Genomic DNA, 26,200 nt, shown 5'->3' on the forward strand with positions numbered 1-26,200 from the left:
TAGACTTGTACACGGTCATTTCCTATGTCCCTGTTTAGTTTGTCCCTAAAAGAGCCGGAGGGAAACCAGATTGGGGAAAGGCTGGCCAGAAAATGTTCCTTGGAAAGTTAACGGGTCAGATCCATTGACTCCTTGTTCTCGCCGCCAATGTACAAGCAGAAACATCATCCCAAGAGGGGTGGGAGAGAATTACTGGGACTCTGTGTTCCAGCCTGCGTCACATCAGATAAGCAGAGGGGGATTCCAGAAGATTCCCAGGTCCCAAATGGTTGGGGGAAAGGAGGAACAGGAGGGAGAATTTACTGGGCCATGCCTGGTACTTACAAGAAGAAGTGTGTATGTTTGTAAGAATATAAGAGGGGTGAGTAAGTTTGTGCGCGTCAGAACTTAAGAGCCCTACAGCTAGATCAGGCCACCGGCCTGTCTAGTCCTGCATTCTGTTCTCACATTGGCCCATCAGATGCCTCCACGAAGCCCCCAAGCAGGGCAAGGAGACCGACAGCCCTGTGGTGCTGCTGCACTCGTCATTTGGTAACTGGAGGTAGACTGCCCTGGCACACAGAGGCTCAGTTTGGCTACCCCATTGTCGATGAGGTTAGACTCCAAAACGAGAGGAGGAGAGTCCTGCTAGGTCAGGGCCAAAGGCCCATCTAGTCCAGTACCCTTTGACACAAACACACACAAGCCAAGCAGACACCCCTGGGGAACCCACAGGGAGGAAGGGCAAGGGCATTTCTCGCTGTGTGTGTGTCTGTCTGTGTGTGTGTGTGTGTGTGTGTGAGAGAGAGAGAGAGAGAGAGAGAGAGAGAGAGAGAGATTTTTTCTTAGTACAACAGTGAAGTCTCCCGTTTTAATCCAAGGAAAAACCCTTTGCCCAAGCCATCAGTACATTTGGGGTGGGGGAAACTTCTTTAAAAACAGCGCCCCACAAAACTTTGCATAGAAAATTACATAGATATATATATATTTGTAAGATAATAATAATTTTAAAATTGCCTTTTTCAGTCGTGAGAAAACGAGCGGGTCGTAACACTCAACGCAACGCACCTGGTTCCTTCCCCGCCGCTTGCCGTAGTTCCTTCGCACAAGGGCCTTGTAGTTCTCATTTTTCTTGGTCAAATAATAATACAAGACACAGTCTGGAACATTCTGAAATGGAAAGATTTGCTTAACTTACGGACCCTCAGTGGGATACGCCATGTAAATGCTCTCACCGTCAATTATGAAGACCCGGGCTTAGAAGTGAGGGAATTACATTAGCCTGGGTCACACATAATGCTACACACTGCAGGTGCCTTTAGCCAAAGTGTGGCTTGTGTGAATATTTGTTGTAGAGAATTTTAATCAGGCATAGTTTGCAAGTGCAAACCACTTAAGAAGCCATCTTGAGAATTAAGTGCACATTCCATCACAAAAAACCAAAAATGCACCTCACCTTTCTTTCTAAGTAGGAAGCAATTAGGCCAAAGTTCTTAGGATGCTGGACAAATCTGACGGGGAGGAAAACACACAGAGAAAACCTCATGTTCTGCCATCCAAAATTAAAACCATCACAGTTACCAGGGCTACATTTTGCTAGACCCCTTTTGCAACCTGGTTAAAGGCAACTTCAAATATTAAAAAGGAGGGCTTCAAAATAGCCAAAGCACCCCCGCCCCAGTTTCAAGAAACCCTGCTTGGTCGCCCTGTCAACTTCTGGCATTTAACTGGCATTTAACCGTAGCCCAGTGGGAGAGTCCTGGCTTCACATGCAGAAAGTCCCAGGTTCGAGTCCTGGCATCTCCAGGTGAAAGACTGCTGGTCTGTGCAGACAACACTAAGCTTGATGGGTTGGCTTCGCAGAAGGCAGCTGTGTAGGTTCCTATTAAATCAGCCCTCTAATTCAGAATCACAAGGACTCGAATCTTGTGGGAAAGGCCCTTTAAACTGAGGGGCTGTGCCTACCCCCTTGGCATGCCAAAGATCTCTGGTCCAATCCCTAATCTCCAGGTAGGGCTGGGAAAAGGCTTCCTTGCCTGAAGCCCTAGAGAGCTGCTGCCGAACAGTGCAAACAATACTGAGCTGGATGGATTAATGGCCTGGATCATTATAAGGCAGCATTCTGCGTTCCTTTTGCCGGACATCATCTGCAGGGCCTAAAAGTTTACACTCTCATCATCCATCAGGACTAGAAACCTGACCTCTGTTTTGGTTTTTATAATGAAAGGTGAGCATTTCAGGGTTGAATACCAAGCCTGACAACTATACGTCACTTGCATGGCAACCACAGAAGACAAACAACTCTGACAGCTGAATCCAAAGTAATTGTGAGCATTTATTATCAATCTGTGTTTTGTCAATCATTAAGCTGAATAAGCGGCTACGTGAAATGAACCCACTGCTCCTGCAAATAGACCTTTCACAGGGTGAGCCAACAAAATAGAAGTCTTATAATTAACCAGTTTTTCCATTGTGTCCATATGAAGATATTACTGTTCCCAGCTTCAGAACAACACAGGCTACAAAAGCATTGGTTTGAAGCTGACTTAATAATATATACACTCAGGGACGTGGGTGGCACTGTGGTCTAAACCACTGAGCCTCTTGGGCTTGCCGATCACAAGTTTGGCAGTTCAAATCCCTGTGACGGGGTGAACTCCCGTTGCTCTTTTCCAGCTCCTGCCAACCTAGCTGTTCAAAAACATACCAGTGCAAGTAGATAAATAGGCACAGCTACGGCGGGAAGGTAAATGGCGTTTCCATGCACTCTGGCACTCATCATGGTGTTCCATGCGCCAGAAGCGGTTTAGTCATGCTGGACACATGACCCAGAAAGCTGTCTGCGGACAAACGCCAGCTCCCTCGGCCTAAAAGCGGAGATGAGCGCCGCACCCCATAGTCGAATTTGACTGGGCTTAACTGTCCAGGGGTCCTAATAATATACAATTCCCATCTGCCCCGTTCAACCCTACCAACCATCAAGAATGATGGGAGCTGTAGTCCAGCAACACCTGGAGGTGAACAGGTTACCCATCCCTGATTTAAAAGTAGGTAAAGTTTATGCTGGAGGTATCTAGGGGCACTGAGGCCAAGTGATGGAGGGGAAGTAAAAGCAAGTGATGGTCCAGTTCAGGGATGGGGAACCTTTATCCCTCCCAGTGTTGCTGGGACTCCCAAGCCCCATTAGCCCCATCTAACGGTCAAGGATGATGGGAGCTGTAGTCCACAGGAGGGTCACAGATTCCTCATTCCTGAATTAGACCATCGCTTGCCTTTTACTGGCCCTAGTTTGACGCCATGCAACAGATTGTTCTACTGTGCAACGCACACCCTTAAAAACCCCACACAATATAAATAAAAGTACTTTTCTTTAAAGATCTCCTTCTCGTGGTCTGTCCAGACGTTCATGAACTGCCGGTCCTTGTAGATTTTCATGGGGTCCTCCATCAGCCCGTTCATGTTTATGAACTTCACCCGCCTCTGTTCCGCGTCAAACATCATGGGAGGAATGACCGAGAGCTGGCGCATTTGCTTCTCGTTATTCTGCAAGACCGGAGAAGGAAAAAAACACACAGAAATTTTATAGTGAAGTTTCTGTTTACAAGTAATGGACCCCCCAAGTCAGCCAAGACAGAGCCAAAATTGCTTTTTAAAAAGGGGGGGAGGGGGTGTCTTGCGGTTACATCTTGGACTTCTTTAGTTACAAGTACAGAAGAAGAAGAAGAAGAAGAAGAAGAAGAAGAAGAAGAAGAAGAAGAAGAAGAAGAAGAAGTAGAAACAGGGAAGATGGTGGTGCTTGTTCATGAAAAGCTACCCTTTGCTGCAGATGATTTAAGGGGTTTGCCAATGCTGTAAGAAAATCCACATTAGGACAGGGAAAACATGCTGTGCTGGACATGGCGTAAGATCAGGCTATAGAAAGCACAGGTTATGGGATGTGTGCACCACGCTGGACTTCAGGATTCGAATCCATGTTCACACACGTAAGAATGTCCCAGCCATAAGGCTTGCTGCGTTGGTCTGGGCCAGACCCGTCTCGACCCACAAAGCCCCCCTCTGACTAGCCTACCTCAGAAGAGCCCACTTGGGTCAGGCCAAAGGCCCAGCTAAGGGCACATTCACACCCATACAGTTAAAACACTACGAGATCACTTTAATCATTCAAGGCTTCTCCCAAAGACTCCTGGGAAGTGTAGTTTGTTAAGGAGGCTGAGAGTTGTTAGTACAGTGGTACCTCGGGTTACATACGCTTCAGGTTACAGACTCCGCTAACCCAGAAATAGTGCTTCAGGTTGAGAACTTTGTTTCAGGATGAGAACAGAAATTGTGCTCCAGTGGTGCGGCGGCAGCAGGAGGCCCCATTAGCTAAAGTGGTGCTTCAGGTTAAGAACAGTTTCAGGTTAAGAACGGACCTCCGGAACGAATTAAGTACTTAACCCAAGGTACCACTGTATACCTATTCTCATCCCAGAGCTACAATCCCCAGAGTTTCCTGTGAAGGCAATTATAGCTCTGGGAAGGGACTACGGGGTCTCCTGACAAAGAGAAGAGGATGGAGCTTGTAAGACTATATCTGGCAAGGGACTCAGTACAAGATGACTGCACCCTCCCCTCTTCCAAATTCAAAGATGCTATGTGTGTCATGTTTGGGTTTTTTATCAGATTGTAAGTCTGGGCAGGCAGGGGACTGTCTTGTTTTCCTTGATCGTATGTAAGCCGCTCTGGGAGCCTTCTCGGCTGAAGAGAAGGGTAAAGATGCTCTAACATAAATAAGAAGCCCGGTTCTCACCTCCTGTTCCGAGAGCCCGTCGATTATCTCCGAGATTTCGTGCTCACTCCGGGCGATGGTCGCCGAAAGTCCAGTCCCTCTCTGCCCCACCCTGGGGGTGCAACAACAACAACAACAGAAAGGGAAACCAAAATGAAAAGAAAAAAGTAGCTTTTTTCTGAGAACAGGAAAACAATTGGCAATATCAGGGTGAGGTGTGGTCAGCCAGCCTCTTCAGGGCCGGACGGGACAGAACGCATGCTAGCTTTGGCAAAAGATGTGAGGAAAAGGTTGTTTTTTTTAGCTCTCTCCTACATATAAATAGGGGACGCGGGTGGCGTTGTGGGTTAAACCACAGAGCCTAGGACTTGCCGATCAGAAGGTCGGCGGTTCGAATCCCCGCAGCAGGCGAGCTCCCTAGCAGTTTGAAAGCACGTTAAAGTGCAAGTAGATAAATAGGTACCGCTCTGGTGGGAAGGTAAACGGCGTTTCCGTGCGCTGCTCTGGTTGGCCAGAAGCGGCTTAGTCATGCTGGCCACATGACCCGGAAGCTGTACGCCGGCTCCCTCGGCCAATAAAGCGAGATGAGCGCCGCAACCCCAGAGTTGGCCATGACTGGATAAGAAGAGAACTGAGGATCACCTTATCAGCAGCAAGAGGGGCGGTCCTACCATGAGGCAGAGTAAAGCAGCCGCCTCAGGTGGCAGATAATGGAGGGACAAGGAACAGCGACAAGATTTTGGAGGGTAGAGATGAATGTGCTGTGTGGCCTGCTTTGAAACCCCTGACAGCCTGCTGCTCTCAAGGGTGGTAAAGAAGGCTATCCTAACACAATGTTGATGCAACTGCAAAACATTTTGATCCAGCCCGGGGAAGGAGGCCTGAGCCCATTTCAGAGAGCCCCAAACTGACATGTGAAATTTGCACCACCGTAGGATGTGTGTGGGGTGGCCTCTTCCTTTTAAGGTGGCTTTTAAAAGGAGAGGAGGAGAGGAATCACAAAACAGGCAGAAGGAATCCCCAACGGAATTCACTATTTCATTCATCGCATTTGCAACCCACCTTTCCTCCGAGGAGCTGAAGGTGGCGGACGTGGTTCTCCTCTTCATTTTGTCCTCGACGAGCCTGTGAGGGAGTTTGGGCTGAGAGTGAGTGACTGGCCCGAGATCACCAACTGAGCTTCCTGGCTGAGTAGGGGGATTTGAACCCTGGTCTCCCAGGTCCTAGTCCAGCACGCTAACCACTGCACCACACTGCCTCTCCTGCACCACTCTGTGATATGGCCCTCTGATCAATGTCCCACTCGGGAGGCACCACCCAGGTGCTGTTGGGGGAAATCAGAAGGCCACACAGATCGGCCTTTGCCAGCCTGGTGCCCTCCCAGACCATTTGGACCAGAACTCCCGTTTACCTCTGAAACCGCTCCTGCTGCTCCCTCTGCTTCCGGATTTCGGGGAACTGCTTCTCATAATACTCGCGGGTCTTGCTCTCCTTTGCCTTCCGGCGGGGGTTGTTCTCTATGCGGTCCACTTTCTTCTCCCAGGCTTCCATCAGCTGATCGTAACGCTGACAGATTTTCTGCTCCTGGTTAATTCCACACACAGCCCCGGCCCCCCCAATTTCTGGATTAAAAAAAGCTCTCTCTCGCACAACGCTAGAATGCCACTGCGTGACACGAAACTGAAAAGATGGCGGCTTCAGCAGGGCATACAGACCTGGTTCACAAATACTGCTAAACCATGGTTAGCGTAAACCATCATTAAAACTGAGGCACCTTGGAGCCCATCACTTAAACCTGGGTTTGTCACATCACAGGATACTTAAAAGCATCAGGGAGAACAGGTGATCCTTGACAGCAGCTCGAATTTTTCGCCGCTGTTCACCCATGGCTCTGTATATTTGGTGATGGCTCCTTAACCATGGTTAAGGAGCAGGTCCGTGTTTCCACGTAATGCTAAGCTATGGTTAATACCAACTAAAGTTTATAAGCCAGATACAAATCCTTGGCTAATGATTAATCTTAAAACAAGCTGACAAACCATAATTAAGGTACTGATCTGGGTTCTCACATAATGCTAAGTCATGATTTAATATAGTTTAATAATCCACAGTTTAGCATTATGTGCAAACCAGAAATGCACCAAGCCGCCTAATTTTGCCCTGTTTCAGCTTCACTGGTGCTCAATCAGAGCTCTGTTTCGTTTTTAACAAAGAACACACAAAATCAAATGGTTGGTAATTTCGTAGGCACTTCTCATGCAAAACACACCCTTTTTGATGCATCCTAGTGTAGCTAAATTCCATTCATTTTTTATTTCATCGAGTGAGCTAGCATGTCTTAATGTCACAGTCAGCTTATTCACACCCAAATTTAATAGCTTCCATATTTAGGGGCATTTCTCTTACCTGTGGGGCTTGGGGTGCTGAGTTTTGAGCCCAGAAAGGAGAGCCATCTGTAAGGTTTGGGTATTTGCCACCTATGCCCACTTATAGGTAGGTGAATGACGTGTGCTGCTTTGTGTATAAAGGACAACTCTCAGCACCAAAACAAATACCCTCGTAACTGACGAATGACAGCGAGTTTTGGGGTGCGTTTTAAGGGGAGGGAAAAGACAGCCTGTGCTAACAACAAGCTCCCAATAATTTATGTGCAGGAGGACAAAACATAAGCAAATAAATAGATCCATACCCTCTGTTTCCTGGCATGATTCCTTCTCTTGAAAAAGAGGATCAGTTTTTTTCTCATGACTTGGTTCCTAAGAAAAAAAGAGCATGAAGGGCATAAGAAGAGAGCTTGGCTGCTGGATCTGGCCAAAGGGGGCCCACTGAGTCCAGCATCCCGTCTTCGCAGGGGGCAACCAGAGGCACACGCTCCCATGGGAAGCCTGCAAGAGGGACATCCCAATTTGCGGTCCCTAGCAACTAGGATTCAGAGATATCCTGCCTCTAGCTGGATCAGGCCAGTAGCACATCTAGTCCAGTACAGTGGTACCTCGGGTTAAGTACTTAATTCGTTCCTGAGGTCCGTTCTTAACCTGAAACTGTTCTTAACCTGAAGCACCACTTTAGCTAATGGGGCCTCCTGCTGCCGCCACGCTGCCGGAGCACAATTTCTGTTCTCATCCTGAAGCAAAGTTCTTAACCTGAGGTTAGCGGAGTCTGTAACCTGAAGCGTATGTAACCTGAAGCGTATGTAACCCAAGGTACCACTGTATCCTGTTCTCAAAGTGGCCTGCCAGCAGGATCTAAACACTCTCTCCCGCTGCGCTTTCCAGCAACTGGAAATATTCAGAGGCAGAGCATAGCCATTGTAGCTGGTAATAATAATAATAATAATAATAATAATAATAATAATAAAAAATAATAATAATAAATGTTATTTATACCCCGCCCTCCCCAGCCAAGACCGGGCTCAGGGCGGCTAACACCAGGTATAAAAACAATTGATTAAAATACAACTTAAAAACAAGATTAAAGTACAACATTAAAATGCAGCCTCATTTCAGTAGAAACTCAAATCAAAAACTTTTTGGGATGAAAATGTCAAGTCTTCACCAAGGCCAACTATCCAGAGTGGTCCTACATGGGCCAGAAAAAAGCCAGGGAAGTCCCCAAATAGGAGTTCCATCACAGAAGGAAAAGGAAAAAGGAAAGAGGGGAAATGGATCAAGTTGATTCCAAGCCAAAGGCCAGGTGGAACAACTCTGTCTTACAGGCCCTGCGGAAAGAAATCAGATCCCGCAGGGCCCTGGTCTCATGAGGCAGAGCGTTCCACCAGGCTAGAGCCAGTGTTGAGAAGGCCCTGGCTCTGGTTGAGGCTAATCTGACTTCCTTAGGGCCCGGGACCTCTAGGGTGTTGCTGTTTATGGACCTTAAGGTCCTCCGTGGGGCAGACCGGGAGAGGCGGTCCCGTAGGTACGAGGGTCCTAGGCCGCGAAGGGCTTTAAAGGTCAAAAGCAGCACCTTAAATCTGACCCTGTACTCCACCGGGAGCCAGTGCAGCTGGAAAAGCACTGGGTGAATATGTTCCCATGGCAGGGACCCCGTGAGGATCCTCGCTGCAGCATTCTGCACCCACTGGAGTTTCTGGGACAGCATCAAGGGCAGCCCCGCGTAGCTCTGGAGAGCTTTATTCTCCTCCATGAATTTGTCCAATCCTCTTTTTTTAAAGTCTTTACAACAACAAAACCCCCAAACTAAACAAAAACCAAGAAAAAAGAGAAGGGGAGGAATACAAAGTCATCTTTCACAGGTAAATCTTGACTTGTCCCACACAGAGAAGGGTGGGCCCACCTGGGAGCTTTCCTTTCTCTTTCCATCCTCCCACCCCGGGAGATCCTCCCTTCCCTTTCTCAACGAACCATCACCTTCCTCTGCTCCTTAACATGCAGAGGACCACACAAAATACAAAAGACCAGAGCAGAGCAGGAAAAGTAAAGAGAGCCAAAAGATAAGAATACAGGACCTGTATTTTAATCAACTGTTTTTTTAAAAAAAAAAATTACTGTATTTTATATTTGGTGTTAGCCGCCCTGAGCCCAGTCTTGGCCGGGGAGGGCGGGGTATAAATAAAAAAATTATTTTTATTATTAATTAGTGGTACCTTGGTTCTCAAACGCCTTGGTACTCAAACAACTCGGAACCCAAACACTGCAAACCCAGAAGTGAGTGATCTGGTTTGTGAACTTTTTCCGGAAGCCAAATGTGCTCCGTTTTGAGTGTTACGCTTCCGATTTGAGTGTTACGCTGCGATCTGTCCTTTTTTGCTATTAATTTTGCGGCTCTTTTTTGTTTTGTTTTTGTGGCTGTGTGGAGCTACTGATGGACTGATTGTGTGACTGCAGTACATTGCTTACTGCTTTCAGTTTATGGATCCATGGCTAAATTTTAAATTTAACACGGTTAAATTCATGTTAAACGGCTGTTTTAGGGATTGTTTTTAAAAGTCTGGAACGGATTCATCTGTTTTTGCATTACTTTCTATGGGAAAGTGTGCCTTGGTTTTGAAATGCTTTGGTTCTGGAATGGATTAAGTTTGAGAACCAAGGTACCACTTTATTAAAGGAATGAAAAGGAAAAGAAAGATTTCTTAAAAAGAGAGAGAAGTGAGTAAAAAGGACTTCTCACTATCCATCTCTCAGTTGCATATACAAGAGTCCAACCGTCTTTCAAAGCCATCCAGGCTGGGGAACCATCATGTTGGTGGTGATGCGAGGAACTTACGTTTTGATGTTTTCATGGTACACCTTTGTGTCCGACGGCTGGTTGTAGAGCGGCTGCGAAGCAGGGGGTGGAAAGAAAACAAGGTAAGAAGCACAAGGAATCGTGGAACTGTAGCGTCGGGTGGGGTCCAAAGGGTTGTCTGGCCCAACCCCTTGCAAAGCCAAAGCCACAGCACAGAACACATCAGGGCAAGATTTTTTTTGTTTAATAGCAAACCTCACTAAGAGGGCATTTCAAGCACTGCCACGCACGTGTGGCAGGCACAAAGCCAGCACAGCCAGGAACACCCGCCCGCCCTAGAAAGCTGGGCCAGGGCGTTCCAGTTCAAAGGAAGTTCACGACCCATCAAGACACTCAGTGCCCTCCCAGATCTGGAGAGCTCCCAACTCACTGGGAAGCGGGGCCCAAGAAACTGTGGGGAGAGGACCCCAGAGGACAGGATCACACTTCAAAACGACCTTGACAGATTGGAGAACTGGGCCAAAACAAACAAGATGAATTTTAACAGGGAGAAATGTAAAGTATTGCACTTGGGCAAAAAAAATGAGAGGCACAAATACAAGATGGGTGACACCTGGCTTGAGAGCAGTACATGTGAAAGGGATCTAGGAGTCTTGGTTGACCACAAACTTGACATGAGCCAACAGTGTGACGCGGCAGCTAAAAAAGCCAATGCAATTCTGGGCTGCATCAATAGGAGTATAGCATCTAGATCAAGGGAAGTAATAGTGCCACTGTATTCTGCTCTGGTCAGACCTCACCTGGAGTACTGTGTCCAGTTCTGGGCACCGCAGTTCAAGAAGGACACTGACAAACTGGAACGTGTCCAGAGGAGGGCAACCAAAATGGTCAAAGGTCTGGAAATGATGCCTTATGAGGAACAGCTAAGGGAGCTGGGCATGTTTAGCCTGGAGAAGAGGAGGTTAAGGGGTGATATGATAGCCATGTTCAAATATATAAAAGGATGTCACATAGAGGAGGGAGAAAGGTTGTTTTCTGCTGCTCCAGAGAAGCGGACACGGAGCAATGGATCCAAACTACTAGAAAGAAGATTCCACCTAAACATTAGGAAGAACTTCCTGACAGTAAGAGCTGTTCGGCAGTGGAATTTGCTGCCAAGGAGTGTGGTGGAGTCTCCTTCTTTGGAGGTCTTTAAGCAGAGGCTTGACAACCATATGTCAGGAGTGCTCTGATGGTGTTTCCTGCTTGGCAGGGGGTTGGACTCGATGGCCCTTGTGGTCTCTTCCAACTCTATGATTCTATGAGAATCCCCACCCCTGCGCTGGAAGAGCTAAAAGCAAGTTTGAGAAAGAGACACAAAAGTTATCGGGCTGCTCACCAGTTCGACTTTGGGGCCGAGGCCTTCGAAGATCTTGTGGGCTTCTTCGGCCTTTTTCTGCAAAACCAGGTTGGGGAGAAAAAAGGCATCATTGGATAGCCCAGAAAATCAGCAAAGTGATATATATACACCCATGTATGTAGACGGAGATATGTACACACGTTTCAATAAATGGATACAGATATACACCATAAAAGCAAAGCAAGATCCTAGTCCTCATTGTTCCGAATAAAGGTTTGAAGCAGGAACACAAGAAGCCACCTTGGTCTGAGTCAGGCCCCAGGTTCAGTTCCCACAATTGCCAGGCAAAACTGGGAAAAGGCAAGTCCGGCCTGAAATCCTGGACAGCACCTGCCAATCAGTTTAGACAATGCCGATCAATGGGCTGATTCAGCAGAAATATGCCTGGAGAGCTCAGCTGGTTTAGCTCCCATATGGACTCCATGATTCTAGGACAGCGGTCAGCAAGCTTTTTCAGCAGGGGGCCAGTCCACTGTCCCTCAGACCTTGTGGGGGGCCGGACTATATTTTGAGGGGGACGAATGAACTATGCCCCACAAATAACCCAGAGATGCATTTTAAATAAAAGAACACATTCTACTCATGTAAAAACACGCTGATTCCCGGACCGTCCGCGGGCCGGATTTAGAAGGCGATTGGGCCGGATCCGGCCCCAGGCCCCTAGTTTGCCTACCCATGGTGTACACACACACCAGGGGTTTCTACGGATAGGCAGAGGTGTACACACACAGAGAGAGGTTTCAATATAAATAGATGGGCTTACACACAGAAAGAGGTTTCTATGGATAGATGTGTATGGAAATACACAGTTTCAACAGATAAGGTGGGTCTACACGGAGAGTTCTCTATGGGTAGATAGATGTGGGCACCCACCCACAGATTTTGATAGATATCGATTATGTTTACACACAGATAAGTTTCTATGGATAGATAGACATGTACACCCACACAGGTTTAAATGGATATAGATAGCTGTCTATAAACAAACACACACACGCCCCCTCCTTCTATCTGTCCCTTATAGCAAGTCATAGCACTGGGGCACTTAAGAGAAAATACACACACACAAACATATAAATATATAGATAGATACAAACACACACACACACACACACACACATATTAAGGAAACATTTCACACAACATTCTGAGAGCAAAAATATTTTCTAAGGAGGGTTGTCCATCCCAAACCCAGTTCCATTTCTGCCCTGGTGGGGGATGTGTTTCCTATTTCTTTTATCCCCTGCCCAACCGAGATGCAAAGCTCCCTCTCAATGCTTCAGTGCTAAAATATGTTGTTGTTGTCGTTGATGACGATGATAGAGGGGGAGACGGACATTAAAGGTCTACCATGCCTGAAGGGCCAGGAGGCTGCTTGGATACTTGCACTTGGACTCAGGGGTTTGCTTGGTATCCAAAGAGCTTTGGGATCCGAATTTGAAGGCCTTGCGTCCTGGCCAAAATATCCCTCCCCCAAGACCAGCTGAACTTTCCAGCTGAAACGGAGGTTATTCGCGCTGACCTCGCCTTCCTCTTTGACCGCATTCTTCTCCATGGAAATGGCTCTCGGTTGCACAACAGGGAGAATAGAGATAGCTCTCTCTCTCTCCCTCTCTCTCTCTCTCTCTCTCACACACACACACACACACACACACACACGTTACAGCCAGGCCTGTGTACATTCAGTGTCGCCATCACCATGTTGCATCAGGCAGGAGTTTGGCAACAGACACAGAGCACAGTTCCCACGGCTGTGCTCAAAAGATCGGGGGGCACCCTCAGTTAAAGCAGTCAGAGAGGAGGCTGGGTGGAATGTCCGGGGAAGGGGCTTCATGGCCCACCTGCCCCTCAGGGGACTAGCAAACGTGGAATGGATTACGCCAGTGGATCTCAAAGTGGGCAGCACAGCTCCCTAGGGGGCGGTGGGATTGCATGGGGGGCCACTAAGAGGCAATGGGGTGCTTGAGGTTTAAATGCCTCTCGGACTTTAAAAAGCTGGTGTCACTGGACTGAGTACACCAATTATGATGACTTAATTAAACTAAATAGTTCTAATTGGATTTTGAATCAATGTGCAGTTAATTGTGACTGTTTTGAATTTTATTGTGCTATTATGTTCCTTATCGGGGACGCGGGTGGCGCTGTGGGTTAAACCACAGAGCCTAGGACTTGCCAATCAGAAGGTCGGCGGTTCGAATCCCCGCGACGGGGTGAGCTCCCGTTGCTCGGTCAAAGCTCCTGCCAACCTAGCAGTTCGAAAGCACGTCAGTGCAAGTAGATAAATAGGTACCGCTCCGGCGGGGAGGTAAATGGCATTTCCGTGCGCTGCTCTGGTTCGCCAGAAGCGGCTTAGTCCTCCTGGCCACACGACCCGGAAGCTGTACACTGGCTCCCTCTGTCAATAAAGTGAGATCAGCGCCGCAACCCCAGAGTCGGTCACGACTGGACCTAATGGTCAGGGGTCCCTTTACCTTAGTGGGTCATGCAAACCGCTATTTAAATAATGCTTTTTACGAGGCAGGGCAGGGGACAATGGGGATCAGTTTATGGAACCAAGGGGGTCGTGCACCCAAAAAGTTAGGGAACCACAGGATTACGCTATATCCTGGGATGACAACACACTTTCCTTGCTCGGAAAGATACCAGAAAAGAGTTGGGCACTGGAGGACCTGGCTGACCGGTGCTTAAAAAGCCTCTGGAATATACCAGGGGTGAGGAACCTGTGTCCCTCCCTACAAATGTAGCCTACCAGATCCCTGACCAATGGCTGAGCTGGCAGGGGCTGATGGGAGCTGGAGTCCAGCAACATCTGGAGGACTGCATCTTCCTAAAAGCAAAATTTATCTATCATTCTTATTAGTCTTATTATAGTGAACTGATGGGAGGGGAAAGTCCCAACAAATACACCTTTTTACAGTGGTACCTCGGGTTACGAACTTAATTCGTTCCAGAGGTCCGTTCTTAACCCGAAACTGTTCTTAACCTAAGGTGCGCTTTCGCTAATGGGGCCTAATGCCGCCGCCACGCGATTTCCATTCTCATCCAGGGGCAAAGTTTGCAACCCAAGGTACAACTTCTGGGTTAGCGGAGTTTGTAACCTGAAGGGTTTGTAACCCGAGGTGTTTGTAACCCGAGGTACCACTGTTCAGCTCTGAGCGAGCCCCAAACTTGTGGAACTCTGGCCACGTGCTTTGTAAATGAAAGCTTAAAGCTTGCTTCAAAATGTTGCCCTGCAAGCTCTTGCAAAGCTGAACTTGGAATAAAGAAATGATTTCTGCTATATACAGCGGTACCTCGGGTTACAGACGCTTCAGGTTACAGACTCCGCTAACCCAGAAATAGTACCCTCGGGTTCAGAACTTTGCTTCAGGATGAGAACAGAAATCGCGCAGTAGCAGCATGGCAACCATTAGCTAAAGTGGTGCTTCAGGTTAAGAACAGTTTCAGGTTAAGAACAGACCTCCAGAACGAATTAAGTACTTAACCCGAGGTACCACCGTACACAGGGTGCACTTACTCTTGGGAACTCATGAAGACAACCTTGTTCCATAGAAGAAGAAGAAGAAAAGTTTGGATTTGATATCCTGCTTTATCACTATCCAAAGGAGTCTCAAAGCAGCTAACCTTTCCCTTTCCCTTCCTCCCCCACAACAAACACTCTGTGAGGTGAGTGGGGCTGAGAGACTTCAGAGAAGTGTGACTGGCCCAAGGTCACCCAGCAGCTGCATGTGGAGGAGCAGGGAAGCGAACCTGGTTCACCAGATTACGAGTCTACCGCTCTTAACCACTACACCACTCTGGCTCTCACCATAGAAAACAAGGCAGTCTCTGGTGCAGCACAAAACTCACTAGCCTAGCGAAAGCAGGAGTGCAACATAGCCCAACAACAAACCGCAGTTTGTTAGGGATCCTGGCTTGTTAGGGAGCCAGGGGTTGCCACTCCCCACTCACAGACCCCTTCCTCATACTTATAAGGTTTGCCTTTCTCTCCCTTGAAAAGCACATAGAGCTGAAGGAGGAAGTTGGAAGAGCGGCTCTCTTTCCCACTTCCTCTTTCTGCTCTACGTGCTTTCAAAAGTTCGGATTAATTCTCCTGGACCAGGCTCTGGGAAAGCAAAGTGTGTTTCTGCATCCACATCCTCTCTTTCCATCTCTCAGAGGGAGGGAAGAGGTGGGGCCAGAGGGGGTGGAACTCAAGGCACTTGCTCAAAAATCCAAGCCATGAGGCTAAAAAGACCAGCAACAACCCTCACTTCTGGGTTCAGACATTCATAGGAACTGGCGGATTCCGGGTTCGCTCATCCCAGGGAAGGTGCAGTCAATTGGCATGCGAAATGAAAGCACACTAGGCCACCAACCCCAGCTCATCACAACATGCAAACACGGGAATCCTCTCTCTCGCGGGCACAAGTAAGAACTGGTGCCCGGTACAAATCCCCGCGTCAAATATAAAAGAGACTTTAAAAAGGGGGGTGAGAGAAGCAAGTGTTACCCGATTCTCATCATAAATAATCTGGACGATGCTGCGGTGCTTCTGTTCCACAGGGGGAGGGGAGACGGGTCTCTCCGGCTCAGGGGGCTTTGCAGATTCTTCCTCGAGTTGTTGCTAGGAGACAAAAAAAGCGATGGGGGGGGGGAGAGAGAATCAGCCATCTGTACCAAGGTCCTTGCTCTCACCGGGAATGAATCACCAGAGAGGGAGGGAAAGCCAGCCTCTGAATCAACAGTTTGCTGCAAGGTGCAAATTTGTAAAGGCAGGAACGAGGGACAAAGAGATTGCAGAGCCACCAGGCTGTGCCAGTCACAAGGCTGCAGAGTATTTTTGCTTCTGAACTTAAAAAAAGAGAGTCTTAATAATAATAATAATAATTTATTATTTATACCCCGCCCATCTGGCTGGGTTTCCCCAGCCACTCTGGGCGGCTTACAAAAAAATATTAAAATACTGTAATACATCAAACATTAAAAGCTTCCCTAAACAGGGCTGCCTTCAGATGTCTTCTAAAAGTCTGGTACTGTAGTTGTTGTTCTCTTTGACATCTGGTGGGAGGGTGTTCCACAGGGAAGGCGCCACCTCTGCCTGGTTCCCTGTAACTTGGCTTCTCGCAGTGAGGGAACCGCCAGAAGGCCCTTGGTGCTGGACCTCAGTGTCCGGGTAGAATGATGGGGGTGGAGACGCTCCTTCAGATATACTGGACCGAAGCCATTTAGGGCTTTAAAGGTCAGCACCAACACTTTGAAATGTCCTCAGAAACGTACTGGGAGCCAACGTAGGTCTTTCAAGACCGGTGTTATGTGGTCTCGGCGGCCGCTCCCAGTCACTGGTCTAGCTGCCACATTCTGGATTAGTTGTAGTTTCCGGGTCACCTTCAAAGGTAGCCCCATGTAGAGCGCATTGCAGTAGTCCAAGCAGGAGATAACCAGAGCATGCACCACTCTGGTGAGGCAGTCTGCAGGCAGATATGGTCTCAGCCTACGTACCAGATGGAGCTGGTAGACAGCTGCCCTGGACACAGATTTGACCTGTGCCTCCATGGACAGCTTTGAGTCCAAAATGACTCCCAGGCTGCGCACCTGGTCCTTCAGGGATCATGCAGAGGGAGACTAAAAAGTCTACACCAGGGAAAAACTGGGTTTGGTAAACCAGGGGTGGAGCAAACAATCAAATGCTTTGCTTTGCCTACTCCACGTGTTGCCAGTGTGGAACCTCCTCCTCCTGTTGGGACTCCAGTACCCATCCGTCCCTGACCACCGACCGGGGCACGCTGGCTGGGGCTGATGGGAATTGGGGTCCAATGTCAGGAGGAAAGCCACAGAGATTCTCCACCCCCTGGTGTGGAAAAGAATATGTTAGTGTTTCTCAAACTTGTGTCTCCAGCTGCTGCTGGACTACAACTCCCATCATCCCTAGCTAGCAGGATCAGGAGGGCAGGGATGATGGGAGTTGTAGTCGAACAACAGCTGGAGACCCAAGTTTGGGAAACTCTCTAGCATCTCCTGTTAGAACAGGGAGAGGAATGCAGAAAGCTGCCTTATCCTGAATTAGACCACTGGTCCATCAAGCACAGTACTGTCAATGCTGGAATTACTTCTTTTAAAACAATTTTTAGGCTGAGTTGCATTTAAAGTTTGCTTTTTTATCAGTATTTTTTAAACAAACATTTATATTGCTTTTCTGCAGAAAACCACTTGCGGTTTGCGACGGTTAAATGGCATATAAATATACGATTACGATTAAACTTCATTTAACTCCCGGGAAGACTCTCAAAGTGGCATCACAATGCATACAAAGCTTGTCTATTTACAGGACCGCCTCGCCTGGTATGCCCCGCAGAGGACCTTAAGGGATCCCACAGCTAATTATCCCCTGGTCTCCTCGCTGGCCCAAATAGGACTAATTTAGCCAGCTAGCCCTGGTGATCATCTAATGTTTATTGGATGGATTTCCCCCCTAAATTGATTTTTGCATTCTGAATTTATTGTTATTCACGTTTTATGCTGTTTTTTTGTTGCATCAATTAAGTGTTTTAAATTTGTTGTTAACCGCCCTGAGCCCAGTTTTCTGAACCAGGAAGGGTGTGGTATAAATAAAAAAATATTATTATTATTATCATCATCATCATCATCATCATCATCATCATCATCATCTAAGACAAATAAATAGACACCCTTCTGCTGGCTCCGGGGTGGCTAGCCTGCAGTCCCCTCCAGATGTTGCTAGACTACAACTCCCATCATCCCTGGGAGCTTGATGGGAAGTTTGGAGTCCAAGAACATCTGGAGGACCACAACATCTAGAGGCTCACAGATGTTCCCCACGCCTGCTCTACAGCCAGATCCCTGGTTCGACCAACCTTTTGTTGATCCAGCCAGATCCCATCAACAGGAACCCCAGCCCCATCCTCTGCTACCCCACCCCTGCCCACCTGCTCTGCCTCCACCCACCTGCAGCCTACCTGACCTACCTGCAGCATCCTCTCATTGGCCAAAGGCTTCCCTGCCCCCCATCCCATCTCTTCTCTGCCAAGAGACTTCCACACACACATTCCTAATCCAGCAGGCCTAAGGGTGGGTGTGATCCCCACTCCCTGATCCACCGACTCACTTGCTTCTTCTTCAGCTTCAGGATCTGCTGTTCCACTTTGGCGATCTCCCGGTCCACCCGGTCCATGCTCTGGATCAGCTCCTCCTTCGACAGTTTGGACGGAGACGCATTCTGGTCATCTCCGCAGGGCTGGCCTGAGAGCGGCGATGGCGGCCCGTCATGCTTACCTCCAAAAGCTGACTCCTGGGGGGAAAAGAGAAATATATTTGTCTTGTTTTGTTTTGTTTTGTTTTGTCAAATTTATATACCGCCCTTCATCCGAAGATCCTCAGGGTGGTTTACGAGATAAAAATACAGGATAAAAACAAACGAACAAACAGTTACCATTTTTTTTTTAAATAAAAAAAAACTCCCCGCCCTTCTACAAACACATTTGAAAGGCCGTGGAATATTAATCAAACAAAAGCCTGGTTAAAAAGGAAAGTTTTTGCCTGGTGCCTAAAGATATGTAATGAAGGCGCCAGGTGATGGTCCCTGGGGAGAGCATTCCACAAACAGGGAGCCACTGCAGAAAAGGCCCCCTTCTCGTATTGCCACCCTTCTTGCAGAGGAGGCAAACAAAGAAAGGCCTCAGATGATGATCACAGAGTCCAGGTCGGTTCGTACAGATAGAGGCAGTCCCTGAAATATGGCAGTTCTGAGCCGTTTAAGGCTTTATAGGTTAAAACCTGCACTTTGAATTGGGCCCGGAAGCTAACTGGCAGTGAATGCAGTCGGGCCAGGATCGGTGTAATATGTGCAAACCGTCTTGCTTCAGAGAGCAACCCGGCCGCTGAATACTGCACCAGCTGAAGGGCCCTAGCCCTGAGCCACGACCAATGCCCTTCAGTGTCCCAAGTTTACAGCAGTGACTTAGCAAGGAAGGGCCATTGCTCAGGAGTAGAACCCTGCCTCATGTGCAGAAAGCCGTATGTTCAATCTCCAGGTAGGCCTGAGAAAATACTCCCCCCATGAAAACCTGGAAAGCCGCAGCCAGTCAGTGCAGACAATACTGAAATAAATGGACCAATGGTATGACTTGGTGTAACACAGCTTCCTATGTTCCTGTGAGACTCCTTTGGCAGAGGAGCTCTGAGATTCCTAGAGCGGGCTCCCCTTGTCACTGGCTCTGGCGCCACCTACTGTTGGGCTCCCTGACTCCGGCCCTACCAGTCCAAAAGGACACCAGGCACCGCTGTACAGCCGATGCCTCAAACCAGGCAAAAAGGCAGGACTTGGCGGCGGCCTCTCCCCAGCCGACATTACCTTCTTCAAGTCTGACGAACGCAGCCCATCCTGCAGCTGGTGGGACAGCGGCAGGACCGTTGCGGCGCTGACCCGCTGGTAGTGGGAGTCGGAAACCTGGTCCAAGCGCGGCCTCTTCGAATCCAGCGCATCATGATCAGCTTGCGACGAGCCGGGGTGGAACTGGGCCTCGTAGCCAGATCTTCTTTCCTGAGGCCTGAGAGGCAGAGGAAATAAGTGCAATGGCATACCCACCAGCTGTCCCAGGGAGTGTTCCAATTTACTTAGTAAACCACAGCCCTGTTTTTGCACATCTGGGGCGGGCGGGGCTGTTTTCACAGCATCGCAGAGTCGGAAGGGATATTAAGAGGTCGCTGCGTCCAATCCCCTGCTCAATGTGGGGATCTTCAATGCGGGAAGCAGAGGCAACACCCCTGGCGAGGGGCCGCCCAGTCTCTGCTGAAATATCGCTGACGTTCCAAAACATGGAAGAGCCTTTAATCCGGCATGTTTAAGCATCTTTCCGTCAGCAGTTCCAGAGGGGAGGTTGCAAAATAAAATCCCCTATTATGAACGCAAATGCCCCCGTGAACCTGGAGAGGCAGAACTGACAGCTCATGTTCTTACGTACTGCTCCTTTTATTAAGTTTAATAATAATAATAAATTTTATTTATACCCTGCCCTCCCCGGCCAGAGCCGGGCTCAGGGCAGCTAACACCAGTAAAATTACAGTAAAAACATAGGGGGGGAAAACCAATTTAAAATACAGGTTAAAATGCAATTTAAAATGCAGTCTCATTTTAAAAGTAGCCCTTAGATCAAGACCATAAGGGGAGGGAAACATAAGGGTCAGACTGAGTCCAAACCAAAGGCCAGGCGGAACAGCTCTGTCTTGCAGGCCCTGCGGAAAGATGTCAAGTCCCGCAGGGCCCTAGTCTCTTGTGACAGAGCGTTCCACCAAGTTGGGGCCAGTGCTGAAAAGGCCCTGGCCCTAGTTGAGACCAATCTAACCAATCTAAGGGTTTTTTTTTTTACTTTGGAAAAAGGATTATGCGGAAACCTGCAACAGGGCTGGTGCAGCAGATTGGAGCGATTGAGTGGGCACATATAGGGAAAGATGACAGGATCAGGTAACAATAGGTCAGAGATCGAGGGTGCCCTACCTGTCGGAGCCAGGGTGATATTCAGACAGCAAAGAGGGCCGCCTCCGAAGCTGTTGCTGCTGCTGCTGCAGGAGCTGGGTGGCCTGGCTGACTTCCAAGTGAGAAGGGCGGAAGTCAGGAACAGCAAACTCCTACATGATTAAAAAAAGGGGGGGAAGGTTATTTTGTCAGTATTTTTTTAAAAGAAATATTGAACAGCTGCAACCTAGGAAAAAGAGTAATAGAATTATAGAGTTTGAAGGGACCCCAAGGGTCATCTAGTCCAACCCCCTGCAATACAGGAATCTCAACTAAAGTGTCCATAATAATAATAATAATAATAATAATAATAATAATAATAATAATAGGTTTTATTTATACCCTGCCCTCCCCAGCCGGGCTCAGGGCGGCTAACACCCAATATAAAAACAAATTGATTGAAATACAACTTAAATACAACTGGCAGAAATGACTGGCAGAATCCGAGACCAGGGGAGAGAGACAGCGGAGGAAGATTGGAAGAAATTTAAGGACTATCTTAAGAAACATTGCAAAATTAATGAATGTTAGTATGACGTTGGTTTAGAATTTATGTGGTTTCCAGCTGTAATGGATAAGTAAAAAGAAAAGAAAGGTCAAAAATTAAATGAAATTAAGGGAAAGGATTTGCTGAATTAATAAATTAGAAATTGGAATACAGAAAGGGGAGGTATGAGGAAGTTGGGGAAGTAAGTTACAAGAAAATAAGGGATTGAAAGTATACTTGTTTTTTATTCTTGTCTGTTTGTATTTTTGTATTTTTGTTCTGTTTTGTCTTTATATAATCTTTGAAATTTTAATAAAAATCTTTAAAAAAAACAAAAGAAATACAACTTAAAAACAAGATTAAAATACAACATTAAAACATTAAAATACAGCCTCATTTCAATGGAAACCCATGACAAGATGGCCGTCTAACCTCTTCTTTAAAACCCCCAAGGTAAGAGAGTCCACTGTCTCCCGAGGAAGTCTGTTCCCCTGCAAGTTGTGGGTTCCCGGGAGCAGCGCCTTCTAGGGTAGCTGACCCCAAGCTGGCACTGCCCAGGTGTCATTTATTTTCATTTTATTTTGTATACAGTGGTACCTCGGGTTACATACGCTTCAGGTTACATACGCTTCAGGTTACAGACTCTGCTAACCCAGAAATAATACCTCAGGTTAAAAACTTTGCTTCAGGATGAGAACAGAAATCGCGCAGCGGCAGCGGGAGGCCCCATTAGCTAAAGTGGTGCTTCAGGTTAAGAACAGTTTCAGGTTAAGAACGAACCTCCAGAACGAATTAAGTACGTAACTAGAGGTACCACTGTACCACCTTTTACTCCAAGGAGCTCCAGCTGGCATACGTAGCTCTGCCCCCCCCCCATTTTATCATCACAGCATCCCTGTGAGGTAGGTTAGGCTAAGAGTCAGTGACTGGCGCAAGGTCACGCCCAGAGGGCTTCATGGCTGAGTGGGAATTCGAACCCTGCTCTCTCTATCAGGCCACAGTCCAGCATTCTTAACCGTTACGCCCATCAGACCCTGGCTGCAATGGCCAATGTTTGGGGTGTCTGTGATGGGGCTTTGGTCACAACAGCGTCCAGAACAGGCGCCGGGGAACTTTTGGCCCTCCAGAAGTTGCTGAACAACCTCCATTATCCCTGGCCACTGGCTATCACACTCTCTGGGGATGATGGGAGTTGTAGTCCAGGAACCTCTGGGGGGGCCAAAAGTTCCCATGCTTAGAACATCTAGACGGGAAGTGGGGCACGTACCATCAGCTCCGCCAAAGTGACCTCCTGCCCCTGAACTGCTACTGTTTCAGCCACTCATTGTAAGAACTACAATTTTACTTTAAGAAATTGCCTTTGCTTTCCCCCTCTTCTGCCCCCATCCCTGTTTTCTTTCTTTGCCGAGTCTTTTAGATCGTAAAGCCTGAAGGCAGGGACTGTCCGGTTTTATTTGATGGTACGTACTGGGAGCCTCTGGCCGGATCCTGCAGGGCTCCTCTAATGTACTTACGACTCAGGGTTGGCACGCCAGCCACCTGCCTGGTCAAACATTGACAACTGACCAGCTATTCTGCTCTCAAGGTTGAAGAATCGATCAGCCCCAACCAGGAAGAACCTTTCGTTTCTTTTGGAAGAAGGAGGACGGGGAGGAGGAGGAAGAAGAGGAGGAGAAGGAAGAGGAGGAGGAGGAAGGGACATACTTTGCTCCCCTTGTAACACAGCCACAGAGGTTCACGTGAGCTGCTAAGAACTGGGCCTGCCGCAACCCTCTAGCTCCCTGGTCCAAGGGTTGGCACAGAGGTCAACTGGCTGCTCAAATATTGACAGTTACTTGAGGATGGTTTTTCGAAGGAGCCATGAGGCTGGCAATAATTAAGGAACCGGCCTCCTTAGCACAACCGCTTTCAAGAAAGCTGAAGGGTTGGTGGGTCGTTGCTTTTCAAATGACCAGTGTTTCCTCTGCTTCAATTTGTTCATTTTATCCATTTACTCCCCCCCGCTCACACACACACATATATACCGTACTTTTCCGTGTATAAGACGAGGTTTGCTCTAAAATAATGTTAAAAATGAGGCTGCATTTTAATGTTTCAATATTTTAATGTTGTATTTTAATCTTGTTTTTAAGTTGTATTCATTCAACTTGTTTTTATTATTGCTTGTTAGCGGCCCTGAGCCTGGCCTTGGCTGGGGAGGGAGGGGTATAAATAAAAATAATAATAATAATAATTATTATTATTATTATTATTAAAAATCAGGGGTCGTCTTATACATGGATAGTGCGGGGGGGGGTTATTGGTTGCAGCCGCGAATATGTTATACACAGAAAAATACGGTACACAGACATATAATTAAATTTTCTCTTTTACAATTTGAAATACACATTTAAACATCCTTAAAATATTAATGACTTCCCTTCCTCTCTTTCCATGGTTCATTTTGCATATGATAAATCCCTGCATATTTTACAAAAACTAAACCATTCCATTCTTACATCCATCAAAACTTACACTGTTGAATTTATCTTAACGCTGCCAACGTTTTCAAGTGTACACAATTTCCCCCCCCCCGTGTATTCAATAAACGTTTATCCATTTACTTTGTAGACTGTCTGCTCCTCCAGCCTCTCCTGACCTGTCATCATCATCATAACTACTCTTAAAACAAAACAAAACAAAATTCCTTCCAGTAGCACCTTAAAGACCAACTAAGTTAGTTCTTGGTATGAGCTTTCGTGTGCATGCACACTTCTTCAGATACACTGAAACAGAACTGAAACAGAAACAGAACAGAACTGAAACAGAACTGAAACAGAACTTCTGTTTCAGTGTATCTGAAGCAGTGTGCGTGCACACGAAAGCTCATACCAAGAACTAACTTAGTTGGTCTTTAAGGTGCTACTGGTATCTGAAGAAGTGTGCATGCACACGAAAGCTCATACCAAGAACTTAGTTGGTCTTTAAGGTGCTACTGGAAGGAAAAAAATTTTTTTTGTTTTGACTATGGCAGACCAACACGGCTACCTTTCTATAACTACTCTTGTCATACATCTTCCTGAGCTCAGGGACGGGAAACCGTTGGCTTAAATTATTCTAATGAAGGTAACAATAAATACTACTGGCTGCAGCTTTGCATACAGACATTCCCAGGTTTGGTCCCCAATAGCACCTTCAGGGGGGGGAGCTGTAAATGTCCCCCTAGAGCAGGGGTCAGCAAGCTTTTTCAGCAGGGGGCCAGTCCACTGTCCTTCAAACCTTGGGGGGGGGCTGGACTATATTTTGAAAAAATAAATAAATGAACAAATGCCCCCCAAATAACCCAGAGATGCATTTTAAATAAAAGGGCACATTCTACTCATGTAAAAACATGCTGATTCCTGGAATGTCCACGGGCCAGATTTAGAAGGCGATTGGGCAGGATCCGGCCCCCGGGCCTTAGTTTGCCTACCCATTCCCTAGAGCACCCTTTCTCAGCCTGTGGGTCCCCAGATGTTGTTGAACTACAACTCCCATCACCCCTAGCTAGCAGGGCCAGAGCTCAGGGATAATGGGAGTTGTAGTCCAATAATATCTGGGGAGCCATAGGTTGAGAACCGCTGCCCTAGAGAGCTGCTGCCGGCCAGTGTTGACGATACTGAGCTGAATGGACCAGTGGTCTGACTCAGGGTAAGGCAGCTTCCTGTGTTCCTGAATAAGAACATGAGGAGAGGCTGCTGGATCAGGCCCATGGCCCCTCTAGTCCAGCATCCTGGTCTCACAGCAGCCCCAAGAAGAAACCCATAAGTAGGACCCAAGCACAAGAGCCCTCTCGCCTCCTGTGCTTTCCAGCAACCAAGAAGAATTGCTGCTTTCAACAGCGGAGGAAGAGCGTGGCCATTGTGGCTAGCAGCCATGGAGAGCCCTCCAGCGCCGCCGCCTGGGGAGCGCGCCTTCCCCCCCCCCCCGGTCCCCCCTTACCTGCTGGTGTCGGCCGCCGGGGAATGTGTACTGGACCGAATGCGTCTGGTAGCGCCCTTGTTCTGCGCTGAACGCTCCTTGGCTAGGAGGGTAGCCCGAGCTTGACATTCTGGGAGGAGGGCTCCTCGCCGCGATGCGAGATCAAGGCCGGCGAGCTATCGTGTTTCCGGGAAAGAGTCTGTTAAAAAAGAAGGGGGGGGGGAGAAAGAAATGGTAAGAAGGGGATAAGGGCTGATCAAGAAAGACCTGGTTATGTTTAGAATGATGCCGCATAGGGAAATGTTCCCTGATACCAAGAGGAGGGATTGTATGGAATGCAGATAGAGAGATTTGATAAGAATAATGATCTGTTGTGACCTTGACGGAAGTGTACAATAGATGAGCCTTCTTGGGTTTTGGCTCATCTTCCTCTTCTTTTTCTCCCCCCCCCCTTTTTTCTTTCTTTCTTTCTTCCCCCCCCCTTTCCTTCTTTCTTTCCCATAATGGCTTATGTTCTATGCCATGTACTTTGATATTTTTTGTAGTTTTTTAGCTTTTTTCATTGTTATTACTATTAAGGAATTTTCTTTCGTAATTTTGGTTGTCTATATTTATCTGTAATTGTTTAAAGCAAAATACAGTGGTACCTTGGGTTACATACGCTTCAGGTTACATACGCTTCAGGTTACATACACTTCAGGTTACAGACTCCGCTAACCCAGAAATAGTGCTTCAGGTTAAGAACTTTGCATCAGGAAGAGAACAGAAATCGTGCTCCGGCAGCGCAGCAGCAGCAGGAGGCCCCATTAGCTAAAGTGGTGCTTCAGGTTAAGAACAGTTTCAGGTTAAGTACGGACCTCTGGAACAAATTAAGTACTTAACCCGAGGTACCACTGTAAAAGTATTTAAAAAAAGAAAAGAAGAAATGGTAAG

The 26,200-nt window shown here is 47.5% G+C and overlaps 1 protein-coding gene across 3 annotated transcripts in view; it reads right to left on the minus strand.

The window, feature by feature from the left end:
• The window catches only part of NCOR1 (nuclear receptor corepressor 1), a 113,236-nt gene that overhangs the window by 66,283 nt on the left and 20,753 nt on the right, over window positions 1-26,200 (minus strand). For 2 of the 3 annotated variants that reach the window (XM_053367617.1, XM_053367615.1), the window contains exons 2-15: window positions 25,289-25,466; window positions 20,824-20,954; window positions 19,681-19,876; window positions 18,436-18,618; window positions 15,823-15,936; window positions 11,310-11,366; window positions 9,971-10,023; window positions 7,437-7,503; window positions 6,159-6,331; window positions 5,810-5,872; window positions 4,769-4,859; window positions 3,344-3,522; window positions 1,436-1,490; window positions 997-1,149 (exon numbers count right to left, since the gene is read on the minus strand). In XM_053367617.1, the coding sequence (XP_053223592.1) occupies window positions 997-1,149; window positions 1,436-1,490; window positions 3,344-3,522; window positions 4,769-4,859; window positions 5,810-5,872; window positions 6,159-6,331; window positions 7,437-7,503; window positions 9,971-10,023; window positions 11,310-11,366; window positions 15,823-15,936; window positions 18,436-18,618; window positions 19,681-19,876; window positions 20,824-20,954; window positions 25,289-25,396 (1,623 nt within the window). In that variant the 5' untranslated portion in view covers window positions 25,397-25,466. The remainder of the gene's footprint in view (window positions 1-996; window positions 1,150-1,435; window positions 1,491-3,343; window positions 3,523-4,768; window positions 4,860-5,809; window positions 5,873-6,158; window positions 6,332-7,436; window positions 7,504-9,970; window positions 10,024-11,309; window positions 11,367-15,822; window positions 15,937-18,435; window positions 18,619-19,680; window positions 19,877-20,823; window positions 20,955-25,288; window positions 25,467-26,200) is intronic. The other variant, XM_053367616.1, reaches the window with a different exon arrangement.

This window comes from Podarcis raffonei, chromosome 15, assembly GCF_027172205.1.
Source record: "Podarcis raffonei isolate rPodRaf1 chromosome 15, rPodRaf1.pri, whole genome shotgun sequence".
In the NCBI taxonomy this organism is placed as follows: Eukaryota; Metazoa; Chordata; class Lepidosauria; order Squamata; family Lacertidae; genus Podarcis; species Podarcis raffonei.